The sequence below is a fragment of the Lynx canadensis genome, chromosome D2 (genome assembly GCF_007474595.2).
Source record: "Lynx canadensis isolate LIC74 chromosome D2, mLynCan4.pri.v2, whole genome shotgun sequence".
NCBI lineage: Eukaryota > Metazoa > Chordata > Mammalia > Carnivora > Felidae > Lynx > Lynx canadensis.
The window spans coordinates 13670200-13691226 of NC_044313.2; the positions used below are offsets into that span (position 1 = coordinate 13670200).

At 42.6% G+C, this 21027-nt stretch overlaps 1 protein-coding gene across 1 annotated transcript in view; it reads left to right on the top strand.

The window, feature by feature from the left end:
• The first annotated feature begins 3328 nt into the window (after window positions 1-3328).
• Window positions 3329-21027, top strand: part of PDZD8 (PDZ domain containing 8) — a 72828-nt gene continuing 55129 nt past the window's right edge. The window contains exon 1 of the mRNA XM_030333995.1: window positions 3329-4414. Coding sequence (XP_030189855.1) covers window positions 3546-4414 — 869 coding nt within the window. The 5' untranslated portion in view covers window positions 3329-3545. The remainder of the gene's footprint in view (window positions 4415-21027) is intronic.

The following is a 21027-nucleotide window of genomic DNA, read 5'->3' on the forward strand; positions in this document are numbered from 1 at the left end:
TTGGGGAGAACGCTGGTCTTATCAGCACCCCACCTTGCCGCAATCCACTGCCTTTACCCACGAAATGGATACTTCCCTTAAAGGCTGTTGGGGCAGTTTAATTACAATGATGTCATTTGAAACTCATTAAAAGGTCAGCAGGCAGGCTAAATGCAACTTCTTCCTTTGAAAATCATAGGTTTTCAGAGCTGGGGCCAAAGGTTCTCAGACTTTTTGAGTTTCTATGAACTAGGATTGATTTTTTTTTTAAGGTTGCTGCATTTACATTCTTCTAAGGAATGCCATTACAAATAATAAGCTTCTATTAACACAACATCACCTCCTGCAAAGCAGGTACCTTAACATAGAACCTTCTAGCTTCAAATGGCAATAGTGCAGAGGTTAAGAAACCCTGTGTTGGCTGAATGACTTAGTGAAAGGAAAAAGGAACAAAGGTCCCAAGTTGGTGAACATTTGCAGGTTGCAACATGGAGTGGGGTGGCCAGGTGGGTTGTAATGGGGTCCACCAGTCAGGGGTTGGACACATTACCCCACAGGCCTGGATGGTATGGAGGGACAGAGCCTACACTTACAGACAGTTTGATTTTTTTTAACTAACAAATTGTTTTAGAGAGAAAGAGAGTGTGGGTGTGGGAGAGGGGCAAAGGGAGGGAGAATCTCAAGCAGGTTCCATGCTCAGTGTGGAGCTCTACCCGGGGCTTGATCCTACCACCCTGGGATCATGACCTAAGTCAAAATCAAAAGTCAGATGCTCAACCGACTGAGTCACCCAGGTGCCCCGGACATTTTTATTATTTTTTTTATATTAAATATAATTTATTGTCAAATTGGTTTCCATACAACACCCAGTGCTCATCCCAACAGGTGTCCTCCTCAATGCCCAGACATTTTGATTTTTAAATGGAATAAGGCACATAAGATGTTTAACACTGTGCCTGGCACAGTCAGTTGTCTAAAAATATTATTTATGATAATATAATGATGAAAAATTATTATGTGTTCAATAAATGTTAGCCATATTTATTCGTTTGTTTATTTTTGAGAGAGAGAGAGAGAGCACAAGGGCCAGAGAAAGGGAGAGAGAGAAAATCCCACAGGAGGCAGGGAGAGTGTGGAGCCTGAAGCGGTTCAAGCTCACCCTACGTGGGGCTCGAACTCATAAACCATGAGATCATGACCTGGGCCAAAGTCAGATGCTTCCCCCGCCGAGCCACCCAGGTGCCCCAAATGTTAGCCATTTTTAAAGGGGAAAAGCTTATCTCCCCAAAAGATGTGCTGAGCTCACTCCTTCGTGGGTTTGGAGCGTACCCCTCAGGGGACAAGTTTTGCTGGGGAACCCAGTGACTCTGTAATGGATTGAGAAGGTTCAGGATTCCCAGAGGTAATCTAAGGAGCGAGGAGGAGGTAGGAGGAGGGGAGAAGAGGGAGGAGCTGGTGCGATGGAGTGCGACACTGTGGACTAAGTCACTCCTAGAAGGATCACCAACTTTTCTTGGTGGGGGCGGCCAAGGAATACTTTAAGATGCAGAATGGGTCACGACACAGTTGGAGGATTCTGGATCTCAGTTAACGTATATGAGCTACTCCTTTGCTCCAACCCCACCGCCAGCTTCTGTGACATTCTTACAATAATAGGGCATGGGTTCTGAGTAAGGTTTTTAGTTGAAACTGAGGAAGGGCCCACGCTTGCCATTTGAGTTGAAACCATGTAGAACTGAGACGGCAGTGCAGAAGCAGAGGCCAGGAGTCAAAGGTGACCACGAGAAAAAAAGTCGCCCGAGTTCCCAGAAATCCTGGCAGGGCTTTGGACTTCCATAGGATGTGGAATACGGGGTTTAAGCCTGGCTTAAACCAGCAGCACCTGTCTTCCATTCTCCCAGTAAAAGAGCCCTGCTGGTCTCACACCTGGGCATGACTAAGTAAGCTAGGCCTGGAGTTCGGTAGCTGCTCCAGCTGGGTCAAGATGGGGTGGAACTCTGGTTTTGTTCTAGAATCACCCAGATCCAAGACAGTCACTAGGCTGGAGATCTTCCAGGGCTAGAGAGAGGCTGTGCCCTGGCCCTTAGGGCCACCCAGAGTCTTCCTGACTTTCAGGTATGGCATATCTGACCCCTGTAGGACTAGGGGGTAGAACTGTTGGGGTATCCATGTGGCTGGAGCCACATAAGCATTTAGGATGTAAGGACCAAGCAGCCAGAGGACATATGGAGTGATACTGTCCCGGGTAACCTGGCTTCATTAACTCTATGGCTTGGGTCAAGATGCTACCTTGTGCAAAATTCCAAGTCTTTCCTGCCCCTCCTCCCCACCTCCCCCTTTCTGTGCAGCAGGTAACCAGTAAACCCCCTTACAACTCTAGTAGCAATTTGGTGGTCACGGTGACCGGGGGGGGGTTAGGAATTAATTTTAGGCAAACCAGCCTCTACTGCGTGACCCTAGGCAACTTTCTTTGCCTCTCTGTGCCAGTGTTTGCGTCTGTAAAATGGATGGGGGCTAACAATAACTTCCTCTTGGAAGGGCTAAATGCGCTAAAACGCACTAGGGCTCAACACACTGCAAGAGTTTGACAGTGAGCCACTATTCGTCTTCCGATCATCCGGCAAACTCCTCTCACTCATCATCCCTGCTCGTCCCGGCTCTTTTACTTCGTTCTCATTTGAATCTCGAACGTCCACCTTGCCGGTAAAGTTAGTTTGCATCTTACGCCGTTTTTTCTCCGTCCCTCCTTCCCAGGCCCACCCTTCGCAGACGCAGAGCGTCCGCTGGTCGCATTGACGGTCAGCGACGGCGGGCTCTGAAGCAGTTCAGTCTTCTGCCCGGCTTGGGAGGTCTCCGAACGGCCAGCTCAGATCCTCTGCGGCGCTGCCCTGCAGGGAAAGCCGCCGCCAGCCCATCTCTCAGGGGCGCGAGTGGAAGAACCACACTGCAGCAGAGGTAACAGGCAGGGACCGCGGCCAAAGAGCGGGGGAGGGGCTCATCGGGAGGACGGAGATCAGGAACACGCCACGCCACCTACGCCCGGCCTCCTTATCCTTCAACGGGTGGCCCCAGGCATCCCCCCGGATCCGGTCCGCGGCTCCAGAAGTGACAGCCACGTGGCTCGAGGAGGAATGGAATGTTGGCCTGGGGGGCGGGGCTGGAAGGGCGCCCGGGAGGTGAAGAGGGACCCGAGCACGCGCGCCCGGGCGCCGGCTGCCAGGCGACACCGCCGGGAGCGAGCACGCTCCTGACGACACGCGCCGTTCGGCCAATGAGCGCGGGCCGGAGGGAGTGCCGCGCCGCCCCCTCCGTCCCGCCGCCGCCGCGGCCGCCGCCGCCGCCACAGCAGCTGCCTCCGGGAGCGTTTGAGGAGTCGCGGGCCGCCGCAGGCTCGGGCGCCGCACCGCGCCGACCGGAGCCGCCGGACGAGGCCCGGGGAGCCGCTCGCGCCGACCCCGCCGCCCGATGTCCTCAAGATGGAGGCAGCGGGGGCGGCGACGTGAAGAGAGCGGCGCTGTGGGCGCGGGAGCGGGGGCCCGGGCGGCCCGGGCGGAGGCGGTGCCGGGATGGGGCTGCTGCTCATGATTCTGGCGTCGGCCGTGCTGGGCTCCTTCCTCACGCTCCTCACCCAGTTCTTGCTGCTGTACCGCAAGCAGCCCGAGCCGCCGCCGGACGAGGCGGCCCGCGCGGGCGACGGCTTCCGCTACATCAAGCCGGTGCCGGGCCTGTCCCTGAGGGAGTACCTTTATGGCGGCGGCGGCGGGGCTGAGGAGCCCTCCGGCGGGCCCCCCGAGGGCGGCGCGACCCCGGCCCCCGAGACCCCCGCCCCGCCGACGCGGGAGACCTGCTACTTCCTCAACGCCACCATCCTGTTCCTGTTCCGGGAGCTGCGGGACACCGCGCTGGCCCGCCGCTGGGTCACCAAGAAGATCAAGGTGGAGTTCGAGGAGCTGCTGCAGACCAAGACGGCCGGGCGCCTGCTGGAGGGGCTGAGCCTGCGGGACGTGTTCCTGGGCGAGACCGTGCCCTTCATCAAGACCATCCGGCTCCTCCGGCCGGTGGTGCCCTCGGCCGGCGGAGAGCCGGACGGCCCCGAGGGGGAGGCGCTGCCCGCCACCTCCCCGGAGGAGCTGGCCTTCGAGGCGGAGGTGGAGTACAACGGCGGCTTCCACCTGGCCATCGACGTGGACTTGGTGTTCGGCAAGTCGGCCTACCTGTTCGTCAAGCTGTCCCGAGTGGTGGGGAGGCTGCGCTTCGTCTTCACTCGCGTGCCCTTCACCCACTGGTTCTTCTCCTTCGTGGAGGACCCGCTGATCGACTTCGAGGTGCGCTCCCAGTTTGAAGGGCGGCCTATGCCCCAGCTCACCTCCATCATCGTCAACCAGCTCAAGAAGATCATCAAGCGCAAGCACACTCTGCCGAGTTACAAGATCAGGTGAGAGGGAGGGGGTGGGGGAAGGACGCCCCGCAGCCACGTGGGGGGGGAGGGGGAGGGGGGATGCCTAGCTGCCGGGAATCCGGGCCTGGGCGAGAGGCTGCCGCCTGCGTGGGAAGGGCAAGGGCAAGGGCTTATCCCCAGCTCCTGCTTTTCCGGGGAGCTCCCCGAGCCTGGCAGGACGGGACCCTAGATGAAGGCGAGTAGGGTGCACATCGCTTGCTCCCAGAGTGCAGGAATGTGAGCCAGAACCCTTTCCGCGTGTCCGTGGGCACTCAGGGTGCTGACGGCGTGGGCAGAAGCAGCGTATTGAAAGTGGAAGGGCAGTCCCCCTGATCCCCAGGAGGCGGCTTTGGGACTGTGGAGAAGCTGTTCCTTTTGTGGCTGCTGCATCGAGGCAGTTTTGCAGCATCACCTTGGCCACGTTGAGAAATTGTTCCTGGACACAAAGTACCGGCAAGAGAAGCGTGCCGATAGCCGGAGGCTCTCACATTTGGCAACTGCAGGCCACTTTTGCAATGGCGCTTTGGCAACTTTCAGGGCAGAGGTGTGGTATCTGCTGTAAAGGATTACTTTCCCGCAGCAACTCGAAAGCCAGTTGGGACCCAGTCCGTAGCGTAATTCGCCGCAGATGTGGTGTTAATGTCTTCTGCCCCTTTGCGGTGGGTTCCCTAACGCAGACCTAGACCCTGCGCCTCTTAGGGCAATTCCGGGTGCAAGTTTCTCAAACGGTACCCGGATCACCCTGCAAAAGGAATTTTAGTGATAGTGATTTTAACTTTTTGAAACTCTCCTGGATCTGGTGGCTTAATTTTACGTAGTATCCTGTTCTGATTAAATGGGCAAGGCGTTTTGTAGGGATAGGGGATTCATCTACTTTGGTCTGGTTTGTTGGAGCGGAAAGGGTCATACATGGCAATTCTGCATCAGCTGAATTTTTTTTATCTCGCTTTCTGTCCTCTGCTTTTCTGTTCATTAAAATGTTTGACTCTTGGATTTTGTCCTTTCTTATAAAACTATGTCCATCTGGTACTTGCCTTACCTAGGGCCTTTTAGTGGAAGTTGCGTATTTCTGGTTCACTGATTTTCTTCCACGATGTCAAGTAACAGCGACCCAGGGAATCCAGAGATATTTTATGTTTCAGTTTGATATGGATTATTGACTTGTGTATGTGGCAGATATACCTCACTAATTATGTTTTGTTTATGCTTGTGGCACAGAGTGACAGCTTAAAACTGTTGACTGGCAGGAGAAATTTACTTTGTAATGGAAATATTTCCATAGATTTGCAGAGGGTGGCGAACTGGATGTTCACTGTGTTTGATTTCCTATTCTGTGAAGTAGAACATACTTTATGAAACCGACTCTTTAACTCTGGAATGTAAGTGACTAAATTATAAATGAGTTCTAGTGTTTAGCCAGTGAGATGTTTATTTATAGCAGTGTGTTGCTAAGAAAGTCTTAAAAAGTCACAGATTTTGGTATTCTGTCTCAACTTCAACTCTGATGGTTTTGGGGTAACTTTCAGATAATAAAATTTGGCTCAGTTATAATTTGGGGTTGTGTGCAGATTAGCCAGTGGCAATAAGGTTGGATATCATTTTGAGGTTTTGTTTTGTTTTGTTTTGTTAATGTAGACTTGGAATGCAGTTAAATCTCAAGGAAATTATGAATAGCATTATGGAGACATTAGTAGGGTTATTGCTTTGAAGACACTTTATCATCTGTATCATTGAATAGAATCACCATCTAAGGTAAACAGCAAAATTGCTTTCATTTACTGTATCTTACGGGATTTTTTAAAAATATGGCATGTGTTTGGTTATATATGACAGTTCCAGTTTTAAACCTTACATGTTAAATGATCACCTCTAGAAATGTACACGTTTGTGCTCTTTATATCAGAAGGCATTTCAGTGGTTAGTCAGTAAATACTGCACAGAACAAATCTCGCACTGCAAATATTCGTTGTACACCTACTATGTGCTTATTGTTTAGTGTCAGGGCTTCAATACTGAGCAGCCTCAACCCTGGTGGAGTTTAAAGTTTAATGAGAACTGAATTAGCCATACTTACTATGACTTAATTAGAATGTGATCGGTGGGGGCTGGGGTTTGAAGTAACAAGGCAGCTGATTTTAGTTTAGTAAAAGAAAATAATAGAAGTGTGAGGATGAAAAGGGCTGCTTCAGAAAGTGTTAAGTTCTCTTGTCTGTGTAGCTCTTCTGCCAGAAGTATTTTAAACTACTGAGGTTGTGGAACGGATTCAAATTTCAGTTAAGAGAATGAATTAAAATACATTTAAGATGTATCACAATTCTCATAACGAGAATTAAAGTAGCTCGTGTTTACCCTTTTATATGGTTGAGGGAGTGGTGCTCAAAGTAGTTAAACTTGCTTAAGGTCACACCGCTGTCCTGTAGGGAAATCCAGCCCTGATAAAGCCAGAGCTGCCTTTTTTCCTTCAACTCTGTCATCTTGTTCTTAAGGTTTTGTGTTTTGTGTTTCTTTTAAGTGTGCTATCAATATGACATGTGGAAGTACATTTACAAATTAACTGAGAACTCTGAGAAGAGTGTAACTACAGAGTTTTTTTCTTAAATTGGAATTTTTTTTTTAAGTTTAATTTTGAGAGAGAGAGAGAGACAGAGACAACGCGTGCACATGCTGGTGGGGCAAACAGAGGGACAGTGAGAATCCCAAGCAGGCTCCTGGTGATCATGATCTGGGCCGAAATCAAGAGTCAGATGCTGACTGAGCCACCCAGGCATCCCTCTTAAATTGGACATTTGAGAGCAGATCCTTGAAGGGTTAAATCTTTGGGTGCTACCATACATAGTATTTCTATTTTAATCCATTTAAATGTTTAATCTATTTTGTTTCCAAATAGAAGGTCTATTTTATCCTTTAGAGCCGTCTAATCTACTTAGAGCTAAAGCGGTAAAGAAAATTGTATGGGTCTTAGGGTCCGTTGGCACTTATATAATATTCATCCTTGACAATTAACATTAATGTCGCTTCTCCCCTCCTTTATTTGTTTTTCCATTTCATGTTGCTGAAGTGAAGGTGGCCCATCAGGAATGCCAGTTCCTGATGTCTCAATCTAGAGATTCAAAGTTCAAATGGTTGCTTTCTAAGGATTGCTACGATTAACACTTCATTTTACCCAACTAACACAGTTTGTAAAACATTATAACATTTTTTAAGAAATGAGTTGTAAGATGTATACAGTTTCTACATATTATAATTCTAGTTTTACTGATACAATTCTAAATTCATTTCCCTCAAATGTTCATTTTTTCCTAAAATGTACACTTTAAAATAGTAAATTAAAGTAGTACTTTTTAAAAAATTAGTCTTCAGGAGAGAAAGATTACCATTAATATTTTGGACTACATGGAGAATCCACCTTCAGCGTGCAATCTGAGTAATAGTCCGGGGGAGTTTAGAATTTGGGAGTCACATACTTGAGATTCTTCATGATGTTTTTGTTCCTGGAGTATTATTGCTGTGTCTTAGCACTAGTTGCATGTAGAAAGGCCAGATTGAGTTTGCAGGTACTTTTTATTCATCCTCACTGTATTTTTTTTGTTTCTTAATTGCCAGTATCTAAAAACGGGAGATCTTGGGGGCACCTGGGTGGCTCAGTTGGTTAAGCTTCCAACTTTGGCCCAAGTCATGAGTTCGAGCCCCATGTTGGGCTCTCTGCTGTCAGCACAGCCAGCTTCGGATCCTCTGTCCCCCTCTCTCTCCCTCTTTCTGTCCCTACCCCGCTCTCAAAAATAAATAAACATTGAATCACAATCAAAATAAAAATGGAATTCTGGGTTCTCTTAGGAAACATTGGAAGGAATGGCCTGCATTCCTTCTAGCAATAACAGGATGGAGAGGGAGGTCTAGTAGCAGCTGCAGGAAGTTCTTAGGCTTAGGTTTTAGTCCCCGCCTACTTGCTAATGGTACTTGTCTGGCCCCACATTGTATGAATTTGAGACCATCCCTAAAGGGAGCAGTACTGTCCATAATCAGTGAAAATGGGAAGAGTTAATAGCTGGATAGTAAAAGGTGATTATTTTTACCCTTCTTTAAGCATTATTATCTTTCAAGGGACTTTCATTAAGCAATTTTATTTTACAAAAAGTATTGATATGTTGAATTAAAAAAATCATTCTACCAGAAATTTGTAAAAAATCTCATGAAACATTTTCCGTTTCTGCAGTACAGTGATAGTAAGTACATAGTGGCTGCTTTTCACTTAAGTTTGGTGGCTTTTTGCTTTAGTGTGAAATAAGTCATTAACTATGTAAGCATATACTTCTCTGATTGACAAATAAGGGGATCTCTACTTAATGAGATTTGAATTTAACGAATGCATATGGAACAGTTATTTGGGAGAAAACTTCACTCTTCAAGTTCATAGAATATCTTCTGAACGTGACTGTTTTTGTCCTAACTGTTCTGTTCTTTTACTCCTGAAAAGCATTCTGCTCTGTATTTGTGGAAATTTTTCAAATATTCCTATAGACTAGGGACCAAAAGACCGGGTGTGTTTAGCTAGGTAGAGCTTTTTAGCATGTTGGTGTTTACCTATATCTTCTCTAAATATACCATTAATTTCAGAGGACTAAATTAGGCTTGGTCTGAAAAACCTCATACTGTGTAATGTGGTTTGTAATTGAATTCCTTTCTCTTTTGTCTTCTGAGATGATGAAGAAAAACATTTACTCTGATTGTTAATTATAGCATTTTCATTTTACTGATTATTTGAAGTAAACATGGCTTTGAGTTATGTCTTAAAATTTTTCAAAGTAAATTCACTGAAAGCTGTCAAAATCATTTGTAAGGTGTAATGTCCTATATTTACTCACTTTCTCTTTCATACTCTTTGTATATATGGACAACTTTTAAAAGGTGTCTTAGGCTAGAAAATACTTGAAAATAGCCTCTAAAATCCTTAGTGATTATAGGAATCATAGTTTTACTTAATAACAATTAGTAGAAATACAGTCTTTGATTCTTGGGGAAAGTACAGACAAGGACATTATTGTATCACTCTAGCTGTTCTGGAATAATGATGTAGTAGCTAATTTTTTAATTGTGCTTTTTCTTTTATTGCTGCTCAGATGAATATTTTTATATAAATAGAATTGAAGGACTATTGTCTTAGATAAATAAAATCATTTCTAAAATACTTATTTTCAGGGATGCCTGGGTGGCTCAGTCGGTTAAGTGTGTGACTTCAGCTCGGGTCATGATCTCGTGGTCCATGAGTTCGAGCCCTGCATGGTGCTCTGTGCTGACAGCTCAGAGCCTGGAGTCAGCTTTGGATTCTGTGTCTCCCTCCCTCCCCCCCCTCAAAAATAAATAAACATTGGGGCGCCCGGGTGGCTCAGTTGGTTAAGCATCCGACTTTGGCTCAGGTCATGATCTCACGGTTCGTGGGTTCAAGCCCCACGTCAGGCTCTGTGCTGACAGCTTGGAGCCTGCTCTGGATTCTGTCTCCCTCTCTCTCTCTGCCCCACCCCCACTTGTGCTCTCTCAAAAATGAATAAACATTAAAAATTTTTTTTAACTATATAAACATTAAAAAAATTAAAATACTTATTTTCAATAACTGTTTCCTAAAGACTGTCATACCTAGCTAGTGTTGTGATAGGTATGGTGAAGGATAAAAATGGTTATAACATAGTTAGCTGGTTAGTCTTTCTGGAGAAAACAAAGAACAATGGAAGCTCAACATAATGGCATTTTGGATGTATTTGAAACCTTCAGTTTTGTGAGGAATAGGAAGAGGAGATCAGTATCTCTGCTGATGACTTTGGGCTGTGTAGTATTTTGTAACCTTAGGGCCCCTGGTACATGTAAGTATACTTCAGCTGATGCTGGTTTTACTTCTTGCAAGTTGGGTTTTCTTAAGCTTCTTTGAATTATTATGATCTGGGCACTTACAACTATTTAGATGGAAAATAATGTATTGATAAATCTTTGCTCTAGAAATTTGATTCACACATTGAAGGGAGAAGAGTAATGACGAGGAGACTGTAGATTCTCATCAGTAACGTGCAGGTTTGCTGGTTGTCCAGGAAAACTCCAGTTTGTTCCTGGAAATAGCCAAAACAGATCATTATAAAGTAGATTGTATGGGAGGAGCATGCCTGCTGATCAGCACTTCATATTGACTTACAAGTACTACTAATGATTATCATATGAGGCAGGGGCAAGAATCATAAAATCAGTTTCCTAAACTATATGCCAGGCATTGTGTGGGCGGTTCAGCATACTTGCTGCCTCACTTAATATTTAAAACTACTTTACGGGAGAGTTGAGTATCTCATTTTTAAAGATGTGGAAACTTGAGACTTAAGAGGGGGTTAGTGACTTTCTTGAAATCCTCAGGAAAAAGAAGAAAAAAGAAAAAAGTCTGGACTCCCAAAGCCCGTGCTGTGTTGTTTCGGCAGAGATCTCTAAAACAAGCTGGTATTAGGCCCATGAGTTAAGAATGGTTTTTACATTCTAAACTTTACATTTAAAGTTGTTCAGAGAACAATATGAAACAGACCATATGCACCCACAGATTCTAGAATATAAACTATCTGGCTCTTTATAAAAAAAAGTTTGCTCTAAACTCTTAAAAAAAGAAGAAACTAAAAAACAGGACAAAAGCTATGCTTTAAATGTCTACAGAAAAGGAGCAGATGTACATATATGTTGAAAGTACTTTTAAGCCTTTTTTTGAGGGTTTTATCTTTTTGGAAAGCTAATAAGAACTGTGGCTCTCTGCAGAAAAATGTATACACAGATTTTTGTTTAATTTCATGAAATTTATAGTCCCCTCCAAACCTGCCTGGAGTCCTTAGACTCCAGGTTGAGTAGTAAGTACAGACAGACAGGTACAACTTTGTTGCTGTAAGTATAACAAAACTAATGTGCTTAAATATTAAGCACTTTAATAATTGTGTTGGCCTTCTTAGAAGGTATACAGGATTCATATGCCTCAGACATTCCTAAAAAACCTCTATTCAAGAAAGTGTGACCAGTATCTTTTTTTTTTTCTCCTCTTAGTAAAATTCCATACAGCAGGCTGAGCCTTTTTGAATCAGTTGTTCAGTAAGAATATCTGACATTTCAAGTTAGAGTTTCTACCACTCAATACCATGTTTAGAAGTTAAATATTGCCCTTACATTTCTTCCTATCATATTCTCCATTTTCTCAGAACAATGTCACCAGGAAACAAGTGCAGTTAAATCCCTTTGTTCTGTTTCTGGAGTCCTAGGACCTACCAGCACTTTTGGCATGGCATCAGAGCACATCATACTTCACTGGAGAGTCATAAAGCAACTACCTAGTTATTAGTAGAAGTTTTACAGAAGTTTAGTTTGAAAATGTTCCTTGCCAAATTGCTAAGACTCGGATAAAACCACATACTTATTGTAGTTGTAGTAGGGAAGAAGGAGGTATAGGTGTTAATTACTTACCTTCAGATGAGTAGAAATGCAGGTGCTAAGTAGAGACTGCCACTACTATGGAATTATTTTATTCTTTTGGGTTGAGGCCAGAGAGAAGTACTTAGTTGTCTGTCTCAGTGCATAGAGCTTTGGGGATAATATGTACCTGACTTCACTCTCCCAAGCAAGAACTCTTGAACAAAGGGCTTTCTCTTCCCTAGTTTCAGTTTTCATATCTGTAAAATGGAAACAAATAGTATCTATCTAATTGGAGATATTAAATGTCACATATAGGACACCTACTGAATAAACTTCTGTATCTGGTTTAATAACTAAGTGAATACACGTTTGTTGATTATCCTATATCTGTCAGACATTTTACTAGAGATATGTCAGATATTTGCTAGGTGACACATTAAACTTGTTTCCCCTTTCAAAGGTATGTGTGGGTCTAACTCATTCACCACTTTACTTCACTCCTGGCCATGTCTCCAGTTCTGACCTTATCTTCTATAACTCTTCTTTCACTTAGTCTGTTCTGGCCTCCTAGCTGTCCTCACACTCCAAGCATGCGCCCATCACAAGGGCCTTCCTGGTTTTTCTTCAGGAATGTTTTTCCCACAGACAGCCGAAGAGCTCACAACATCATTTTTCTTGTCCCTGCCTAAATAGCGTCTTTTCACCATCCTATAGAAAAAAGCACGTTAGCCCTTTAAATGCAGAACTTTTTTGTGTGTGTACGAATTTACTGACGTGAGTGTGTGTGTGTGTGTGTGTGTGTGTGTGTAGATAGAAATTGCCCAGATCCTGAGAGTATGCTTGATAGATTTTCACAAAGTGACCTCAGCTATGTAACTGAAGTGCTGGAATTTTGAGTTCAGTCTAAAGAATTCTGGGGGCGCCTGGGTGGCGCAGTCGGTTAAGCGTCCGACTTCAGCCAGGTCACAATCTCGCGGTCCGGGAGTTCGAGCCCCGCGTCAGGCTCTGGGCTGATGGCTCAGAGCCTGGAGCCTGTTTCCGATTCTGTGTCTCCCTCTCTCTCTGCCCCTCCCCCGTTCATGCTCTGTCTCTCTCTGTCCCAAAAATAAATAAACGTTGAAAAAAAAAAATTTAAAGAATTCTGTATCCTTTGAATTTCATAAACAGATGTACAAAACATTTTAACCTTTTTTTAAAAAATGGTGTAAGGTTGTCATTGTAAACACAGGCTGCTAGTTTGTGACCTAAATTCTGATTGTAAAGTCAGTATCGAAGAGGAGCGCCTCCTCCCTTTGCGCGTGCGCGCGCGCGCACACACACACACACGCACACACGCGCACACACACACACACACACACACACACACACCCATACTACATCACACCACACATAACACAAATAATGCTGATGAAAATCTCCAGCAGTTCACAGCTCTGAGTTAAGGTCTGTTGGGCACCTTATGGGCACCAGCTCTATTTCCACACGCAAACAAAAACAAAACCTGCATGTGTTTGCAACTTTCTCTGACCCTCCAGAAGCTGTGGCTTTCAATTTCGTATTCTTAGGAAAGGTCAGTATAGATAAACTGTAGATGATCCTTTCCTTGGACTGATAAAGAAAAACAGAACTGATTTTCGCTGGTCTGGTGCATAATTTTTTCATGAAACCAGCAGACTGCTTTAGAACATGTATTTCTTTCTTCTTTAATCAGTACATTGGGTATTTATGCCCATGAATTCTTCATGTATTGTCTGGAGAATGGAGGTGATGATATGGTGAGTAGAGTATTGAGATGTCTATGCTTTGGTTTGCATATCTTTGAGAAAAGAGCTAGAGAATGGCCCACTGCCCAGCATAATTAGTTCTTGTTGGCATGCCCTTAAAAACAAGAATGCTATGATTAGCACAATAAAAATGTTTTGATTGAGTATTTTCCTTTGTATTAAGTACCTGTATGCGTACTTGGTTCACTGGCAAGGTACATGCCAGTGAAACAGGTATTTGTGACCTCAGATGTTTAGAAGCCATTTCTCATAGGATCAGCTCCCACATCCTTCCTAATTGTAATCTGCAATTGTAAGCGATTTTTGCTGTAAAATCTTAGTGATAATGACATATTTTTATTTAGTAGCTGGCTGTAAGAATCTATATTTGAAAAAATAACTGTGCTCTGTTCTTAGATACAACTATTTCATTTAGGCATCAATATCTGCCAAATAATGCCTCTGGTGTTTGTGTTATGTGCTTACTCTCCTTTTCACACGATAGTCTTTCGTGTGTACTGGATTATGCTCATACTCATCACTAAGGATGATTGCGGTTGCTGACTACGCAGTCTCTGCTACCTTAGTTATTTGGTCAAGCAAGTGAATAATTCAGAGCTTTTAGTTCTGTGAAACTTGCTGTGGCTGAAGTAAGAGCCATTCTATTATAGCCAATTTTCACTGTATGATAATCATTTTTATAATGCACTAAAAGCCTTATTTTGTTCTTACCATTAAGTATAATCTGTAAGATTTAGGACAGGTGATGTTTGGTCTATTCTAATATTTGGAAAGGTTATTAGTTCTCAGTATTTAACTTTGGGTTTTAGTCAGGACTCCATTGCAAACTTTTGACATAGGAAGAATTGAAATGTTTGTAGCAAACTGTGTGTCCTTCTTTTACTAATACTGGAGTGGCAGATAGTACAGATTGAATTTAGTTCAGGTATTCTGAAATTAGTGACGTATAAGGAGAAAATTCCTGACAGCCTTAGTCTGTAATAAAGCCCATGAATACAATCTACCTAAATTTTAAGCCATTTTTTAGTAAACTATTTTTTTTAAATATTTGAGTAAGTTACTCAAAATGTTTGGAATTCCTAATGCTATCAATTTAGGATTTGGACTCCATTATTCTGAGAATCATGGTAGTCAACAGCATTTACTAGACCACAGTCTGTGCTGTTAACTGTTGGGGTGTCTTGGGGATGCTCTGTGCTCTTACGGTTTCTCTGGAAAGTAGCTTAGCCTCTTTGCCCTGAAACTGTAGGATTAGATGACTGGGAATTACTTTTGTATTTCTGAAATTACTGTTGATTTGTTGATTTAGTGTATCCTTGGGTAAGTCTTGCAACTTGTTATTTTTAAGACTGAATGAAAATTAAAGTTTTTAAAATTTTTAGAAAAAATTATGTAATTATGAGGTGGCATTATTATTCACTTATCTGTTATTTCTACAGAGGTCTCATGTTTGGATTTCTCTCAAATATACAGGTACAATTCTTCTTAAAAATGTTTACTAAGTTAAAGAAATATTTAATAAGTTCCAACTTGAGGTAAGAGAAGCAGAGATACAGATAATATTAAAACCATTTATACTTCAGAATATGCTTTGCTACTTTTATTTGGATAGAGAAAACTTAGGAGAAAGCTGGACAGTTATAACCTTAAAGCATTAACTTTCTCCTCATTTCTCGTTTAGATCTTTTCCTCCATGTCTTGAATGGAGTTTTTGTCTGTTTGATGCATCTAACTGGCTTAAGAAGATCTGACCTCTGTATTATATACTTCATTTTTCATGTCTTTATCATAGTAGGGAGGTGATAATTTTGCTTTAAGATGTTTTCTCTTCCTCTATCCACTAGAGTTTAGAAGAGATTCAATTTACCCCATAAATGTGTGGTACCGTCTTTGTCCAGGGCACTATACATTGCAAAGAGAATTAGTGGTAGGAGGGAATAAATAAAACACTCCTTCCTTAAGTTTTTTTTTAATCCAGTAGTGAGAAACAGTGTACTTAAAGTAAGATAACAGGTTAGAACTTAGAATTGAAGAAGAATTGCCATGATAGCTGTTAACTTTTTCTGTTAACTTTTTAACTCTGTAGTTTTCTTTTTTCTTTTCTTAAGTGTATTTCTTTATTTGAGAGAGAGATGAGAGCATGAGCTGGTGAGGGGCAGAAAGAAAGGGAGAGAGAGTGAATCCCAAGCAAGCTCTGAGCTGACAGTGAAGGAGCCCAACATGGGTTTGAGCTCACGAACCGTGAGATCATGAGCTGAGCTGAAACCAAGAGTTGGACTCATAACTGACTGAGCCACCCAGGCGCCCCACTCAATGAGTGGTTTTCAAAGTGTGGTTTGAGGACCGCTTTGGATCTCCACGACCCTTACAGGAGGAGTCTACCATGTCAAAACGATTCTCATGGTAATACAGAAATGCTATTTGCCTTTTTCAGTGCCATTCTCTTACAAGGTACAGTGGTGTTTTCCAAGAGTTACATGATGTGTGAGGACATCATCACCCAGACAGTTGATGGAATGTGAGCTTGTGGATTCTTATGTTTAAAAGTGTTATTTTTAATTTCTAATGTGGTAGATGTCTATATAACCCATAAACAATGGGTCTTTGGAGTCCTTAATAATTTTTAAGATGTGTAGGGGTCTTGTGAACCAGGTGTTTGAGAACTGCTGATATAATCTCAAATGTGTTTATTTTTACCGTTTATAAAGGAGGAACCTTATTGCCTCGTTTCCTGAGTCAGCTTTAATGAACATTTCAAACATACATTTTCATTTGATTTATAGTATTTACATCTTGGTGTTGTAAGGAGCACAGATTTGAGTGGATCTGTTGCAGTTATGATTGTACCATTGTGATCACCGACCGATCACAGAAAGCCACTTGAACTTCCTCATCCTTAATTTCTTCATCTATAAACAAAGACTTACAATGCCGTATGTTGTTATGAATCATGAGAATCACAGATGTATGTGAAGGTATTATATAATTTATAGACATGCTAGAAACCAATAAAATAGTAGTTTTTATATTCTCTTACTCTAAAGTGTGTGTTGGGGGAGCTGGCAGAGAGGAGTGGGGATTTGAATTTGAGGACAGCTCTTCTCATGGTTCTGCTTTTTTTTTCCCCCCAGCTTTGTGAAAGCTGAGGATTTCAATTTTATTCATCACAGGCTATGGTAAGGGACCCTCACTTTGTGAGTTGCGATGAACACAAAAACATACGAGATTTATCAGACGTGGTCAAGAGGATTACTTTGGTTCGCTGAGCGACTCCTCTCATTTGATACTTTGTCTCTCTGGTGCATAGGATATCGGTTAACATTGACTCACCTTTGAGTCACCACCTATTGAGTTCTCTTGTGAGGGACCTGTGGCCTCTGTTACCACTCTTTTTGTTCAGTGTATATGTAAAACTACATCAGAGAGTTGTGAAGCATTTTAGATCTTGATTCTTCTATGCAGAATTAGGAGTTTGGGATAAAAGTGAACATTTTGTATGAAGTTGAGGGTATATAGATCATCGGGGAAGTTTTGATAACTGGGTTTGTTGTCCTTGTTAGTTTCATAACTGTTCACCACTACTTTTTTCTCCTTGGGAGTACAGGAATTGCAGTCCTTTTCCAAAGTGTAGATTTGTCAGCGTGGTGCACATGCAGGTATTCCATAAATGGAACAGTTCTCCATAGGTTTCCTTAAGTCGGTGTCTGACTATATTCAGTTTTCATATATGCTTTAGTTATATAAGTTATGAAGTTTAATGATGCAGAGGTAGAAAGGGAACACCTAGGGTAGGGAGGCCTACTGGCTATGGTTAATTTGTTTCCCTGCACTTGCAAGTTGATATCCTCTCAAAGAGCACAATTTTTAAAAAACCAACTGGTATCACGACTGAAGTCATGGCCATGTGGAATCTAAAATCCAAGGAAGACAACAGCTGTGACTTTGAACATCAGACTTGGTGAACGCAGACTCCCGAAATGGTTCTTTGTGGAAGGGAAGGAGTTGGCCCTGTGTTAAGTCTCTAGGAGATCAGCCTTAAAATAGATAAATAGAAAATTTGATAGGTAGTATTTCTAGAGCCCCTCACTGTGCCTACTGCTTTATGTGAACTTTCTCATCTCATCCTTAAAATAACCTTATTAAGATAGGTAATAATTATTATCTTACTTTTACAGATGAAGAAACTGAGGCTTTGAGAGTTGAAGTAGCTTGTCCAAGGTCTTAAAGCTAGTAAATGTAAGAACCAAAATTCAAAACCAAGCACCGGCTCTAAAACCTGTGTGCCTAACACTGCTTTAAACTGCCTCGTCAAAAAGAAGCTGAGGAGTGAGGGATGAACAGTGCTTTTTATTATTTCACGTAGTCCTTGTAACAGCTCTGAGGTAGGTATAATTATTGTCCTTTCTCATATGAGGAAACTGAGGCTTAAAGTCACACTGTGCTCAAGGTTATATTACTGGGAAGTGGCAGAACAGAATCCCAAGCCAAGCTGTTCAAGCTCCAGAGTCTGCTCCTGACCCTGTTCTCCAATAGCTGTCGCGTATGTTTCTTTCCTTCAGGCAGCTGGCGATTTAGTTGGGAGGAGGAGGGGGTGTGAGGGAGAACCAGAGAAAAAACAGACATGTAAACAGGGTGGTTAGGGGCATAATAGAAGCCTGTAGAAAGTGCTTTTGGAACACAGGCGAGGAAGCAACAGCAGGTGGAGCCTGCCCTTTACGGAGAGGAGGTGAGTGGTGGAAAGGGGCTCACCACGCAGGACTACCTCGGGAATCACAGCGCTTGGCAGGCAGTCTCTCGGGAGAAACGATGTGGCAATCCTGACCTCGGTAAGCTCGGGGGAGCTCGGTGTGCGAATGGCCTTTGATGTAGTATCGATTGAATTGTCCAAGTAAAATTGGAACTTTGAAATGTAGGTATAGAAAAGTAAGAGTATTTTGAGCCACACGTGCTTTGTTTTCCCTCTGGCTTACATGGAGTTTTGTGTTAGTGTGCCATAGTTTGCACAATAATGCGCACCAGGGAAGTTACGGGCAGCTGAGGTTTTGTGATACTTAGTCATTTTTTAAAGGAATACTGTGCTACCTCTGAAGAAGGGTAAGTAGAGAAACGTTTTGAAGATGATCACCCCTGCTTTATCTAGTTTATATATTTGGTTTAGGAGAATTTAAAGCACACTTAGGTTTTCTAGTTCCTAATGCAAGAGAGCCAAGACTGTCAGACTGAAAGGCAAAAACCACACAATTCCCAGTTGCCTCTTGAGAACTGCTCGTTCTACTCTCTTCCTTAGGCAGGATGTAGTGTTGTTTATATTCCCAAGCCTGAAACAAGACTGTGGTCTTTTGAGTCTGTAAGCACATTGGTGGAAAGGGGTGAGATGACGTTTGGGCTGACCAGTAAAGGATAGTTTATCTTTAGACACGGGGTGATGGGATGGGGTATGGTTTGGTGGAAGAAATAGCAGAAGGAACTGAATCAGGACATTGGATGGTATCTTTAAGGATTCCCTGAGGAAGCCAGTTTGATGAGACTTGAGCGTGGAGAAGGAAGAAAACTAGGCTTTGTGTGCCTATTACATGTTGGGAGCCCCACTATTTCACGTGTGAACTCTCTATGTCTTTGTAATTGTCCTATGAAGTAGCTTTTTACTTAAAGAAGCAGAAGGCTTTTGTTTTGGATTTAGAAATACTTTTTTTAAAGAAGAGGAAACCTGACTTCAGAAATCCTAGCCTTGTAAGTCACTAGTGAAAACCCGAACCAGGCCAATGGGGAACACTGAACAAGAGTGGAAGAGACATCTCACCAGTACATAGAAGGGAATGGAGGTGGAACGGATGGGTTGCGAGAATGGAAAGAGTAAAAGGTAACATCAGGTTTCCAAGTGTCTATGAAGTCGGTGGTGCCAGTAAGAGAAAACAGGAGAGAAGGAGCCAGTTTCAAGAAAAGGTGTCTAATTTACTTTTAGGCATCAATATATAGAACTTATAGAAGCAGTGAGAACAAATGATGTTGCTAAAGAAACTATAGAAGAGAAAGGAGAAAGAAGAGAGAACTGAAATTGTTTTAGTATACTGAACAGACCTCTTCTAATTCTTCATTAGGGAAGATTTAAAACTTATTCAGAAGTTAAGAGAGTAAACCCCCATAGTTTGTAGCAGACAGTCATTAACTTACGGCCACTTTGAGGCATCACTGCTCTCCCCTGATTATTTTGAAAAAAATCTCTTGGAGTTGGCCTTGCATGATTCTTATTTTTGTGTTTCTTTTCATGACACCTTCCCTCCTTGACAAAGCCTCGTCCAACCTTTACCTGAGTATTTCTAGAGATAGAAGGTATGCAGTGCATTGAGATAGCTGTGCCTTTTTTTTTTTTTTTTTTTTTTTTTTTTTTTTTTTTTTACTAGCTCTCATTGTTAGGAAGTTTTCCCTTTTATTGAGTTGAAGACTTGAGCAGATTTATTACTTTGGCAAAGACACAGAGCCCATGCTGAAGTCAAGAGTAGATTTAGACCTCAGACTATTTTTATATTGGGTTTGTAGTAAACCCTTTTTCTCTAAAGATCACAGTGTTTGCAAACAGTTTTATTGCTGCCATGTGACAGAGATGTCACCAGCTGGCATTCAGGGTGCTTATAGAGCATTCTTGAAGAAACATCTTAGAGGAAAAACATATTTTAGACATTAAAAAAGATTCGGATCCACATATGAGAAGAAGGCTTGGCTTCTCTTGTAGGTGTAAAATTTAAATACTGTATATTTTTAAAATGTTACCAAAGTAATGTACATTTTTAAATTAAACATGTTTTTTTTAACTTTTACTAAAATACAACTCACCACTTAAAATGTGCACTATTATAAAATTCATTTCAATGCATTTTTACAAAGTGAACAGAACAGCATTCAGAACAAGCAATAGAATATTACCAGCAACCAGGAAGTCCCTTGAATGCCACCCAGTCACTACCCTCCCCTCTCTCAACGTAGCTCTCTTGACTTCTGTCACCATTGCTTTTGGGTTGGTTTTCTTTCTTTCTTTCTTTCTTTTTAAATCTGTTTTTGAACTTTATATAAATTGAGCCATGCTGGGTGCACTCATCGTTTTTCTAGCTTCTTTATTTAGCTCAACGGTATGTTTGTGAAATTAATCCATGTTACTGTGCATGGATGTAGTTTGTTCATTATATTTGCTGTGGAGTATTTCACTGTGTGATTGTACTCAGTTTATCCCTTCTACTCGTGAGGGACCATTGGATAGCCCTGTTATGAATATTCTTATACATGTCTTGTGGTGACCGTTTGTGCACATTTCTATTGGATGTATCTCGGAGTAGGTTTGCTGGGTCATGGGTTATGCATCTGTTCAGGTTTAGTAAATATTGCCACAGAGTTTTCAAAGTAGTTATGATAGTC